The following is a 14,113-nucleotide window of genomic DNA, read 5'->3' as shown; positions in this document are numbered from 1 at the left end:
ATATAAATTATCAATTTTCTAAAAACATACTTGCTGGCTGTTCGATCTTGCTGGTCAGTTATGACGGCAAAGTTACTTCGGACCGTCCTCAGGCTGGCGAGAACCTATAAGATAGGAACAAGAGACGGAGTGTACAAGATCATATATATATATATATGAAACCACAGCCTTACAAACTTGCATGTGCCTTAATTCAATTAATCTTCAACTAGATCTAGATGCTTCCTTATGTGAATCTCTGTGGCTCCATGCTGAAGTGCTACGCAGAGGCATTCCCCTTTCTGATGTTTTGATGGCATCACTGACACCCCTCTATGTCATGTCTGTCACTCTATCTGTAGCCAAACACTGACTCAGCACACAGAGGAAGCCCACAGCGTATCCGGTGTCCCGGCCAGACCCATGTGGTAGCCCTTATCAGCCCGCATGCAAATTTAAACAGCATGATCCAGCAGTATTGGATTCACCGCTTCTTTCATGGTGTAAAGTGAGCACAAGTGTGACGCACATCCCACGCAATAGCTGTGCAACGCCAGCGAGATGCCTGAGCCTGTCGTTAGGCCAACATAATGCTGAGGGGCTGCTCCGATGAGGCAGTAAGCCCAGTTTCGTACCATCTGGTGTTTTTATTGTAGTTTTCTTTAAAGACCTGCTGTCTTTAGTTAACATGCATTTATTTTTATTTGACCATCTGGAAAATTTTCAAATAGCACAAAAAGGACGGATGGGAAGGTTCCAACGGACTCACCTGTGCAAATGGTGTGACAATCATGTCTTCTGTATGTCTGCAATACAGAACAGAATACACAGGGGGAAAAGGCATGAAACCCTGACTTGAAGACCAATCTATGATTTTCCTAGATTTAATAGTATTTTAAAATAATAATTCCTCAGTGTTAGATAAAATAGATAAACAACTTTGTTAAGATAAAATAAATAGAAACCAAACTGCACCTGGTATCACGTCTAGTTTATAAAAAAAAAACAAGGTTGTCTGAAAAACCGGGCAGAATTTGTTTATATTAGTGTATATTTACTTACTCAGATTTCCTAATTCACCAATCATTTGTCATAATTCTATAAAAATGTATCTTTGTCAAATAAACAAATATGTCATGCACTGAGGAAACAGATTGGGGTAGGTGGAATGGTGGGTAATATAAGTACGAACTGGTAAATACTCACAAGTAAATTAAAACAGACTTGGTTGTCTCTGATTAAGAGTCACATGCAAAAACAAACAAAAGAGAACTGGGTGCTTCAGGGGTGGGGGGGTCTAAGTGTTTAATATTTAGTCCAGTTGTCAGGAGGGAGGTGAGAAATTGCCATGAAGCCATCTAGAGGGAATGCAGGAGAGGGCTTTAAGGAGACAGAGTCAGTGTGTTTATCTTTTTTAGTTTTATCATGTCTCACCGAGATGACAACCAGTTGACTTCCCAGTGCTTCAAGCTTTCTTCCCTTCAAAAACAGACGAGAGTCGATAAGGAGACCTATGACTGCTTACCTTCCAGACTTAAATGTGTTTAGACATTATTAACTGTGTAAGGGACTGTTTAGGGACATATCGTTAACACAAACAGCAAAAAAATTAATAACAGACGAGAAATGTCTTTCTTCCAATTTTTTGCAATCCCAGTGAAGCAGATTATAAATACAAGCATTTGAGGTGGAAGAACAGCTGGTTGTACTAATGTTGGTCTGCAGATTTGTGGATTTTTTTAGACACTCAATGCACAGCATGTTTTTATGGTGTCAATACATAATTGAAAGACTGGGACAAGAAATCAAAATTACCTTAAGGCAGACCACTCTTATCAGTCTGTTTAGGAGTTTCAAATACAGCAAAGCCTGTGCAGAATATCTTTGATGGATCACAATATAAAAGAGAAAGCCCTCCACCTAAGCAGTACGGCCATTTGGCTTTAGAGCACTCTCTAGGAATCGAATGAAAAAGCCAAAGAGACTAGTTTCAAATTTGCAATGAAATTGAGACCGCAACAGTTTGTTGCAGCTTGTAAGGGAGCCAACCCTTTGAACAATGCACCACCATCTTAATCTGTCAATGTGGAAACATCTCAGCACAGAGAGCATTTTATTTACAGACAATATTTTTCTTTTGTTGAAGGGCATTTAAGTTTATGTACGGTGATGTCTCATGCTACATTTGTGATTGTACTGTATATATTCAGAGTTAAGACTGAATATCTACATCACAGAGGTTTATTCAGGCAATGAAGCATTATTTTAGTGGGAATTCGTGTTGTGGAAAGCGTGTCCCTCATGTTGTGTTTTCAAATATGGACATATCACTACTTGTTAACATAAGCAGACAACATAAAAGTAGGAGGAACCATTGAGGGAAAATTGACATTTCTGAGTGGTGTAACTGAAGGTTGTCATAAACTTGAATAAATACAAAAAATAAAAAAATAATATATCTATCTCTATATATATTGTGTAGTAGAGTGTCTCCTGTTCACAAAGAGGTGCCATATCAACAATATTGACTCGAGGAACATCTGAAATGAGCTTACAGGTCACTGGCCGTGGAGGAGTTTCTGGAGGGACCTTTGGGTGAAAGGTCAAAGTCAGAGTCAGAGCGGTACAGGAAGGATTCCCGCCGCTGGCTGTGAGGAAAGTTGGCCTGTAGGACCAGACCGCCAGAGCCTGGGCTGGCCTGGGGGTCCAGGGGGCTGCGCCCCACTGCCAGTCCATTCTCCACATCAAAACTAAGACAGCAAGAGAGAGAGGGGGAGGGAATGTATTCAGGTTAGATGACTCAAAACACATTTTATGGATAAACACACAAACATACTGATATATTACACAGAATGGAAAAGGAAATGAAAGAAGAATCCATGCATCCTGCCTGGACAGCGAATACTTAGTTGAGATGTTGCCATCCTAAAACCATTAACAAGTGAATCTTTTTTCACTTAAATATTAATCCTACAAAGGCACTTCTACTGCTAGTCTGAATTGAAAATGAATATTGAAAATGTTACGCATATTTAGAGAGACTGGTGCTGCTCAAGTAACAATGAACAGAAGAAATACAATAAACAATACTGCAAATCTTAAAATATCACAAGCTTTCATCACTGGGTAACAGCATTCAGACATTTTTATCTCTTGAACAGGAAATAGTGTAATATAGAAGGAAGTGTGAACATTATGAACCAGTAAAGACCGAAATAAGAGCTAAAAATGACAAATTTAGGAGGTTGCCACAAAGGATAGGACAGTGTGAATATGTGGGAGTGCAGTTATCACAATGATATGCCTAAGCCAGCACTGCATTTAAAATTGTCCGTGATAAGAAAAACAAAATCAGAAAGGAACGACAATGAGGGGGTGTTGAGAGCCACAGACAGAATGGCTTCTAATTCTGATGGCTGCAAATCAGTTTACCTCCGGCTACAGCCAACAAAGTCACTCACATCAAGCCGATGAGATACAAAGATAACAGAAACAACCTCTCCACCTGCTTCTTGTGGAGGTTTTAAGAAAATCAGGAAAAACAGAGACCCCCCAAATCCCATCACTTCCAGCCAGCCTGCTTGTATGTACTGAAATTAAAAGTAATCCTGAATAAAACACAACAACATTATTAAAGGCTTGAAGACTGTGTGGCTGATGTCAAGCAGGTAAGGTACATGAGTGTGTGTGAACATCCAGAGGAGGTCTACGCGTGTGTGTGTGTGTGTGTGTGTGTGTGTGTGTGTGTGTGTGTGTGTGTGTGTGTGTGTGTGTGTGTGTGTGTGTGTGTGTGTGTGTGTGTGTGTGTGTAAACAGCGAGTATAAAAATAGCATCAGAGTATTGACGTGGGGTCATGTGAGTGCGAGTCTAAAAATAGCCCTGCGTTCAGGTGAGGAGGAGTTCCTCCTGATCAAACATGATCCGACTACAGAGAAAAACACCAAATAAATGCACCGCAAAGCCTCTCTACACAGTCGGGGCAAGTTTCTGCTTCGATACACATCTCAGTTTTTCCCACAGTCCCTCTGCTGACATGCGCACCAAGAGAGACTCCGGCAGCTCTGTTTGGCAACGCTTCTCCTTTTCTAAACAGACTGAGGGAGTCCAGAGCAGAAATCAATGCTTTAGAAAAACAACCATTAGCAGAACGTGGAGGATTTTGGACGGGCAAGACGCTAACACACACATTCCATCTTTTTCAAATAAATACAGCATTGGAAACAATACTTAAAAAATAAAAATAAATCCCTGAGTTATGGTTGCAGCACTGTTGGAGTATGGGAAATAATGAAACACAACACCAAAACATCATCACAGTCCTGAGTACATCACAAATTCCTGGACAGAGTGCTGAATAACACAGCGCTGAATTAAGTCAATCCATCTACACATTACAAGCTTCCTACGATTTCATTGGATTAACACTATGCAACAGAATATATGTTGATGTTTATGTAATATACTAGCAGGTACCATGTTCACCATGTTTACCATGTTTGTTTAGCATGCTAGCATGTAAAAAATGTGCTTATTAGCACTGAACACGAAGTACAACTGGTGGAAATGTCATACTTTTATTTGTTAATAAATTAATATTGGAACAATGAACATTATAATAGAATAATGAGCTTGATATATGAAAATGTAAAAGTAATGGATAGAAAAATACATGCTGCAGTTTCCTACGATATAACATCTAATGTGCACCAACTGCAGCATGCAAACATCCCATTCATTCCTCTTTCCACTCCTGTCTCTAGTGCCCCTCCCCACCCTGCTAACCTCCTAGGATGCTGATACTGCCTATTACGTAACACCGAACAGGAGACCCATCCCTCCATTCATGAGACAGATTCAGACTCTATTACTGCACTATGCATAACCAGGGAGAGGAGTCAGAGGGGGTAAAGGAAGGACAGAGGGGTGAGAGATAAAACAGCAAAGAGAGAGACAGGGTTGATAAAATTTCGAAGAGGAAGAGAGTATTGCCTGTTCTGAGTAACGCACATGAATGAGTATTGACTGTGTGTGTGTATGTGTGTGTGTGTGTGTCACAGATGTGGGATCACCCATCACCTATTGAGAAAAAATAGGAATTAAGCCTAGTTTAGATGTGTAAATGAGGCCTTTAATGTGCTAAACGTGCCACCTTATACATCTATATTGTGTATAGTTTTGATCTATAAGCATACACATATCCCTGTTCAGTTACTACAAGTACACATGCAGCTTGGAGCTACATGTGTACCTACTCCTCACTCTTCATCCTCTCTATTGATGCTGCATCATCGGCTGCTCCTGTGTGCTCTGACCATAAACTTGTTTCTATTTTTGTCTCTGCACGACACTTCTGCACGCCTCTATGCAGCTAAATTTAGCTTCCCCATGCTCTGGGAATAGACTGAGAGGAGCAGTGACGCAGCTAAAAATAGAGTTTCAGGTAGAATCCAGAGACATCCCCTCCCCTCTCTTTTCCCTCTGCATCACAGAGCTGCAAAATGTTTCCCTCCATTCATGAATATTTAACGGGTGGCTTCTATTTGAAGCCGATGCCAGACTAAAATTAGATCACAGATCAAAATAACGCCCACGTCTTTCCCTCGCTGCTGTTTCACTTTCAGTTGTCTTGTCTTTCTCAGTGGAGTGAACATAGTCGTCACTTATTCATGACACTGGAATATTTACCTTTCACTTACACACACAGACACAGCATTATTATATTTAGTATATCTCCCAATAGTACTATCGCAATAATCCCCTAGTTTTATATGAATTGAGAGAAATATAAACATCAGTATGAACAACAGGAGCAGCTGTTGCCTAGGCAACAAGGAATGGAAATCCAAACTAAACTGAAACAATGATTTTAAAACACATACTATCTACAGTATGTGAAGATTCATTTAGTCAGTTTTTGTAGGACCGTGTCAGAGAGGTGTTGATTCAATGTTTTATGTTATTGTTCTGCATACATTATATTTCCTGGTATTCCCTTTGCTGTATAAACCTACTGCAACTAATCATAAAAGCGTTGGGATGAAATGGTTTTCATATGGACTTTAAGATAAAATGTATATTTTGTATTGTATGTTATATTCATATTGGGAAAAAAATATAGCATATGTTTATATTATATAATGCAGGGAGTGTTGACGGAGCAAATGTGCCCTAAATGTAAAACAAAAAACTGCCATTGTGCCCGGTCTTTAAGCATACACTTCACAATATGTGCGCTAAATATGTCAACAGAGGCCTTTTGTGTTTTCAAGGGGTCAAAGGTCAGCACCCAGTGAACATGTTGTCCGGACAGGAAGCTCACCCAGAGGCACCGTGGCTGTTTGGACGGCTGGTCTTCATATACGACTCCATTGTCTTTGTGTCTTTCACATGCCAGCCAGTCGCACTCACCACCTCTTATGTCCCTCCCTCTCTCCCTTTCTCAGCCTCAGCCACAAGTGATAAAAATAAAACTAACAGAATGGGATTTTGTTTTAAATAATCATGTTGTGTTAGAGGTGTTATAATATATCAGATAACGTTTCTGGAGAGTGATGGATGATGTTTGTAGTAGTCTGGAGTGTTAAAAGAAAACTAACAAGTCATTTTGAAGACAGGGTCCCTCTACTGGGCTTGGGTGAGATTGCATGAGAACAATACAGATATTCCACTGAAGTTAATGGAAATACTGGATACTGTAGAGCTGAAACAGTCGCTTCACCATTTAGTCAATTGGAAAAGAATTCATCAGCAACAGTTTTGATAACTGACTGTCTTTTTGAGTAATTTATCCATAAACAAAGAAATGCCAAAAGATGTCCTCCAGCCAGATTCCTTTGTCTCATATAAACTTTTTTGGGTAAAAACAAAACATTTCACATAGCATGTTGCATTAGGGAAAATGCATGAAAAATCTTACTTCACATGTGCAAAAGAGAAACAAATTTGATGAATGATTACTTAAAGTTTTGTAAAACTATAAGTGAAAAAAAATATGATCATGTTTTCAACACGAGTTACACTGAAAGTCAATAAACCATGATATTGAATTATCACCGAGCCATATACTCTAAATTAGACAAATTAAAAGATGTCCATATGCAGAAAAGGTGCAGAAAATACATAAAATAAAAGATAACAAGCAAGCTGAAACACATGGCACTTCTTTGGAACTGTACATTATTTAATAGGTCCTTCCTGATCTGGCATCTGCATTTGCACACAGGGCTTCATTCACATCCGCCTCAAAGGCGCTTGTGCACACACACATGAACACCAGCATACATACACACACACACACACACACATACACACACACACACACAAAGACACACACACCCACACATGCACAATTACTTTCTGTAGCCTAAAGACCAAACTGGAGCCAACATTCTTGGGCATCATAAAGCCCTTAAAAAAAGGTGTAAAGAGAGAGGTGTGTTCCAGCGTTCTTTATTTAAGTGGCTGGCTGGTAAGAAGTGTGATTGATGGTTAACTGTCATTGGCCCTGATACTCGACACCCTGCCTGCGTCACTGCATGTCACAGCAACCTCAATCCCATCTGGGGAGCATTAAAATACAGGAGCTACGGGGCAGAGCGAGAGAGAGAGAGGAGATAGGCCTGTAACCCTGGGCGAGCTGTCATCTGAACCTTCATTCATCATTCCCAGGCCTTTTCTGTGACACAGTCAGAGGTAGAATTTGTTACAAGAGAGCCAACTTGCAAGACCGGTGCAGCCACTTATTCATAAGACATTTAAAAGAAGGGATTTATAACATGTCACACAGAGCTCATTTAGTGACGCTTGAGAGTATTGTATTTCCTTCGATCATTTGAAAGAATCTCTGTTACGTGACTAAGAGCTTTTGTTTCCTGACGTGGTGTTTACAGTAAGCATTATAGTTTGTGCTGTATGTATTTGCACATGACACATAAAATATGTTCTGGAGCAAACAAGGATTACCATTGGCTTAACAAGACCACAAAGTTCACACCAGCAGCTGAGAGTCCACACCCTGACGCGCAACACACAGAACAAAGTGAACCACAGAGGTGGTAAATCTGGCCACATCAGAAAGACAGGCCTTAAAAAGTAGTCTTGGAGCAATTTCAAATTCCCTGTGACATTTTCTTTATATAACATGAGAGTCAGCAGTGTGTGTTCTGGGATAAAAGCTGTCTGGTTGTTTTCACAGTGGCCCCTCGCACAGAGGGAGAACCACCCTGTTTGTTTGTCTTGCCCTTCCTCTCCTTTCCTGTGACATATTATTTGGCCAATGCAGCAACCTGGTGGAGGTTGTGTGCCTTTATGTGTACACAATATACCTACAGTAAGTCACAGTAGCCTTATGCAAACTCTGTGCCTGTAACATCCTGGCTGTAATCTTTATTTAAGTTTAGGTTGAACAGCTGACAAGTTGTCTTTGTCTTAGCTTGTAGCCTCTTGGGCAAAATTGGTTATATTGCGTCTCACAAACATGTATTGAATATTCTTTAAATAAGTATCAGCATTAGAAATATAGTTTGACATTTTTGGAAATATGCGTATTCACTCTCTTGTTGAGGATGAAATTGGAGAAAAAGATCTCATGTCAGTTTGATAAATACTTCTCCAGGAGACAGTTAGCTTAGCATTAGTACTGGTAACAAACAAAAGCCAGATAGGTAAAAGCTCAATTCGGTATCGGGGTTTATGTGAGAGTCCATTTTTTGCTTGGGAACAGTTACTTCCAAGAGGTTCCACTGGTTACCTGGCAACTACTGCTAGCCAAGAAATAGTTTGGTACATAACCCCCGTAAAATGACAAATTGTTATTTTTACACTTCGGTTTTTGTAGTGATCAAACTAACAAGTTCTAATGTGTTGATTGCTGCCCTTTTAAGGTGCTGATAGGCAAATGTGCCCGCCTTTCCAATTTTTATGCAAAGTTAAGCTAACCAGCTGATGGCTTTAGATTATTTTAGTAGACAGACATGAGATCTTTTCATCTAACTTCATGCAAAAAGGTGATTCAAGAATTTCCCCGAACTGTTCTTCTCAGTGATTTCAGTGGTCAAACTCTTGCTCGGGCAGCAGCACGCAGGAAAACATTAGATCTGGCTCTCATGCCTCCCGGGTTGTGCCCTTGTCTCTGTTACTGACTAATCTCCCTTGTTAAGAAACATGAGGAAAACAGCTACTTGCTGCATATATCCTGTAGATCCCCCTCAAAGCATTCAACAAAGAAACAGAATTTAAAAGCTGAGTTTAGCTGGTATTATTTCAGAAAGTACGTATGAATAGCAACACAAACTATAACCTTTCAGGCATCATTTCACACCCAACAAAAACAGAGTCATATGTCAACCTCTTTAAAGAAAATACATTATGAAACTGTTATATCCATGTATGTGCGTTGTTCAGAATCTGATTTTTTTTTAAAGAATTTGACACAACAGAAAGGCAGGAACACAGAATCACTTCACTGACCTTTTTATAAAACAAGCCAGCGTTGGGAGACATACTGTTTTAATGTTTGTATAGAGCCAGTGATGTGAAAAAGACTTGTGTTGCCTGTTTTCTTATTTAATTAACACAAAAAACGGTAAGAAATATTTTACTACTTAAAAAAAGAACTTAAAATGTGTAATTGTATAAAATATAGTGAAGAAAAATGGATCTATGCCAATGACAACAAAGACTATATTTGTTACTTTATATCAGGCTGTATTTGTTTTTCATAGCGACACACACACACAAACACGCACAAACACACACACACACACACCCACGCTTACACACACACACACACACACACACACACACACACACACACACACACACACACACACACACACACACACACACACACACACACACACACACATTAGCAGTCACCTAACTGACTGCAGCAGCTGGTTTGTAAATTAAACAAATGTGTGTGTGTGTGTGTGTGTGTGTGTGTGTGTGTGTGTGTGTGTGTGTGTGTGTGTGTGTGTGTGTGTGTGTGTGTGTGTGTGGTCACTGCCTTACTGTACTTAAGTCTGTCCACTGTGATTAAATAAGAAGAGTTTATTTTGCTACACAGAACAGCTAGAAGCCAGACAAAAATGAAGAAAACAAAGTGAGTGTGCATGTGTGAAATTATTTTTACATGTAATTTCTACTCTCGGTGTTCCCTCTCTGACGCCTGTAATCTCAGAACTCAGCCCTCTTCCTCTGATCTTTTCTTTGAAAAACAACACAATGCCGACATGACGGTTGCACTGGTTGATGTTGAGCGTATGCTGACCTCTGATGCACTTAACAGCATGAGGTGTCTGCTGACGACAGTCTCTCTGTCAATCATCAATTGATTGATACAGTATAACTTACACTGTTGAAGCACGTTTGACGGATGTTTGTTACGGTATCATGATCAAGGAGGTGTGCAGAAAGCAAGAGGAAAGAAGATTATAAAGTCATAGCAGTGTTTTTCTCTTTTTCCGTAAAAATCTACAGTCTGGTTTTAAGTTCAATATATTAATATCATTATTAATTCATCATTATTAAAAAGCTCTATCAGCTGTAAAAACTCCAACAATTTGAGTGCAGTCAAATAGTTGAGAAATCATTTTCTTTTGTGTGGCTGTTCTATGGAATTAGGCTTAGATAACCAATCTTCTAACGCAATCATTAGGTTAAAATACTGCTGTTTGTTTATTCCCTAAGTGAACTTTAAAAACTTGCATATAAGGACAGTTTTGTTATTGCACACAATGTGTAAAATCCTACAGAGGAAGGATAGAAGCACTGGCAGTGATTAATAAACCTTAGTGAGTATGAGCCTAGAAGAGATTTAGAGTGAGTCATAGGAGTGTCCTACTCTACCTCTGTACGCACACATTCACACATACGTACGTACACACACACACACACGCATAGGACTATTATCCTCCAGGATCGTATAGCGCAGCAAAGAAAACAGTGAAGTGAGAGGAGAAAAATTGGAGGGAAATGAACATAAGTGGTGGGTCAGAAGAGAGGAAGTGGGGAGAGGAGAGAAAAAAGGTTTGGAAAAGTTCAGAACCTGGTCTATAAAAATGTTGTAACATGATCAGCGTGAGGTATTAATGGTAAAGGTTCCTGAGGTGAGATGCAACCACAGAGAAACATCAGACATCACGCAGGACAAGAGAGAGAAATAAATGTTTGATGATGATATTACTTTAACATGCTGAACCCTTATATACACCCGATATGTGGCTTTGTCATAACAGCACAAATCAACTTACTACAGTTTGAATTCAGACAATATTTAGATGGTTATCTGAACAAAACTATGAAGAAGACTCAGGTTATTACTGCTTTTACTAAAACAGGCAGAAACAAAAAGAAATACGCAACAAGAAGTTCAGCAGCTACATGAATGTTTAGAAGGAGGACAGGTAGTTTTAAACCGAACGTAAAATGCAGCTGATGCTTAAAGCATCAGATCTTCATGTCTGTATTCCAGTGTATTCTTTCAAAGGAAAGATGACAAGCTCAATGTTTTGGTGTGAACTGTTTCCATGGTCTATGTCCACCAAAAAAATACAAACAATATAAGTAAAGCACAAACTTAAACTAAATGCTACAAGTAAATAAAAAAATGTGCTTAAAAACATGGTCAAAGTACCCTGATACTAAATAGGCCAGTCATGACCATTTTATGCCACAGATATATAATGATAATATGATAGTATAATAATAAAAGTAAACCCTTCCAAGAGAAATGACCCTTTAATTCTTATTAAATATTCAGACATTGGAATTGGAATGTGATACATATAGAATATCCTAAATAAATAAATAAAACTTAAATAAAATAAAACCAAACAATCACAACAATGAATAAAATTGACTTGTGGGCTCTGTTACCAATAATGTGTAATGTCTGTGCAATGACCAAATCCTATAATAGAAGGTAAAACCATGCTGGTTATTCTGGCATCGTGGTGGCTAAAATGTTGGAGACATTATGTAAACACCACGCATGTAAACGAAACGGCGATATCGCGGTCAGCAAAAATGATCAATGTCCTGTCAATGTTAATATATCGTACAATAAGTTAATAACGGTATTGTCGTGACCGGCCTAATGCTAAATACTCTAGATATCCAAGGAAAAACTCTCAACTGGTCTTTAAATGGACTCCAAAAGACACTCACAGGCTCAAAGATTGCGCAGTTATTCTGTCTATGCTACAATAAAATATTCTTGCTTGCTTGTGTCTGGAAAGCTCGTCACTGGACAGTTAAGTTTGGGGTTTTAGAAGACAATTAATTCCATAACACCTGTCACACTGCCAACACTCAAATGACAAAATGAGTTACAAATGATCCAACATGAAAAACTGTGTTTGAGGGAGGTTGTTCCAAGTGTTCATGCACCAACACAAAGGTACGAGCCTGACTTTGCAACCCACATAAGTAGAGTGCGTGTTTGTATGTGTGAGGCCTGCAACCCAACACCAGTGGACCTGTTCCTCCTGCTTGTGAGGGAGATAAATTAAGGTCTGTGGGCCAGACCACCATTAAAAGTCACTGATGATTTGGAAACACTTTCAGACACATTTATTATGACAAAATCCTCCCCTTCGCCAGGACCAGTGAGAGTTATGCTTGCTTGAGGGAAAGAGATGACTTAATCATTTCTGCAAATGATGAGATCAATAAACTGTGACTGAAAGCAGAGATTCATTAATCACGGCCACAGTGACCTGGCAAATTTAGATAGTCGTTGATCTCTGGCACAAACGATGTGTATCTATCTCCAAGACAAGAGTTTATGTCCACGAACTTATCAAGAAAGAATTTAAAAGCTGCTTGACAGGGTTTGGCGTCAAGCATTCACACTTGGAGATTTTGATAATTCAAGTATATTAAGATTTATCTTCCCCCCTCATTTCCTCCCAGGTTGAACTGACAGGAGAGAGTATTATGTTTCAAAGAAATGCACTTCTAAAGCTAAAACCTCACTCACATGCAACCTGCCAAAACTGTCGTCTTTGTAAGACTAATTGACAATAAATTACTTTGTTCATAAATCACACTCTCTCACTCCCAAACACCATACAAAGCTCATACTTGTATTTGCTGTCAGTGGTTTATTTAGAGCTAATCTTTGAGGATTTTTCCATCCATTCCCTGGCTGTCATAGCTGGTTGCCACTTCATTCTATACTTCTCTGCACACAGCGTTGAGAGAAATTAGATCAATAGCCTGTGGACACACAGCAGGCTGTAAATGGTAGGAGAACAGCAGCATGGCTCAAACTAATGGAGCCATTAAGCATAATTAAATGTTTAATTTGATATGAGAATATAGTTTCTGTGATCCATCATGAAGCAAATAATATACATTTAACAGAGACTTTTTTTAATATAAAAAACAAACGTACATACATATGTGGACCTAAGCAAGACTAGGAGTCTATAGCCTTGCATGCTCCGTGAGACTGTACTTGGGCAGAGCAGGGCTTTGAGCTAAATGCTAAAATGTTCACAGTGACCAATATTAACATGCTGATGTTGCAGGTACAATGTTTACGATCTTCACCGTCTTAGTTTAGTATGTTAGCGTGCTAAAATAGGCCACTTGCTAATGGGAATGTCATTTATTTTCCGGGTATATGGTATTTAACCAAAGTAAAAGACAAAATAAAAATGTTGACTTGATGGTGGCACTACGAGAAAAGTCCGTGAATAACTAAAGTAAACACCAAAGTAAATTCAGGAGGACATCCCTTAGATGTTGAAGGTTCATTAAATTGAATCCAATGGATAAATGAATGCAGCGTTACACTTCAAAGCAAATAAGCTGCTAGTGAATCCTCTTATCTGTCCTCCTTTAGGAAAAACAGGTGTAACCTTTAGAGTTCAATAATGAAAAGAGAAACCAAAAAACGCCGTTGGGCAAAGTAAACCGCTCATCAAATAGTATCAAGAACAAATGTATCTCACATGTATTTTGGACACATCAAAACATGGCTACCCTCACTCCTTTCCATCTATGGAGAAAGGCTACTGTTATCTGGCTGTTGTCCTCTGTGGTTAGATAATTAGGCTTTAAATCACACATCAAAGGCAGAAGAAAATGCTCTGAGTTTGGTGTCTGATGTCTAAAGCTGCAGAT

General features: G+C 39.1%; 1 protein-coding gene across 1 annotated transcript in view; it reads right to left on the bottom strand.

Moving 5' to 3' along the window:
* The window catches only part of pde4ca (phosphodiesterase 4C, cAMP-specific a), a 49,410-nt gene that overhangs the window by 9,997 nt on the left and 25,300 nt on the right, over window positions 1–14,113 (bottom strand). Inside the window, exons 3-5 of the mRNA XM_054622984.1 lie at window positions 2,535–2,729; window positions 749–785; window positions 31–104 (exon numbers count right to left, since the gene is read on the bottom strand). Of these exons, the coding sequence (XP_054478959.1) occupies window positions 31–104; window positions 749–785; window positions 2,535–2,729 (306 nt within the window). The remainder of the gene's footprint in view (window positions 1–30; window positions 105–748; window positions 786–2,534; window positions 2,730–14,113) is intronic.

Source organism: Anoplopoma fimbria, chromosome 3, assembly GCF_027596085.1.
Source record: "Anoplopoma fimbria isolate UVic2021 breed Golden Eagle Sablefish chromosome 3, Afim_UVic_2022, whole genome shotgun sequence".
Taxonomy (NCBI): Eukaryota; Metazoa; Chordata; class Actinopteri; order Perciformes; family Anoplopomatidae; genus Anoplopoma; species Anoplopoma fimbria.
The sequence above is the reverse complement of the archived record's forward strand: the minus strand, read 5'-3'. Positions and strand labels throughout refer to the sequence as shown.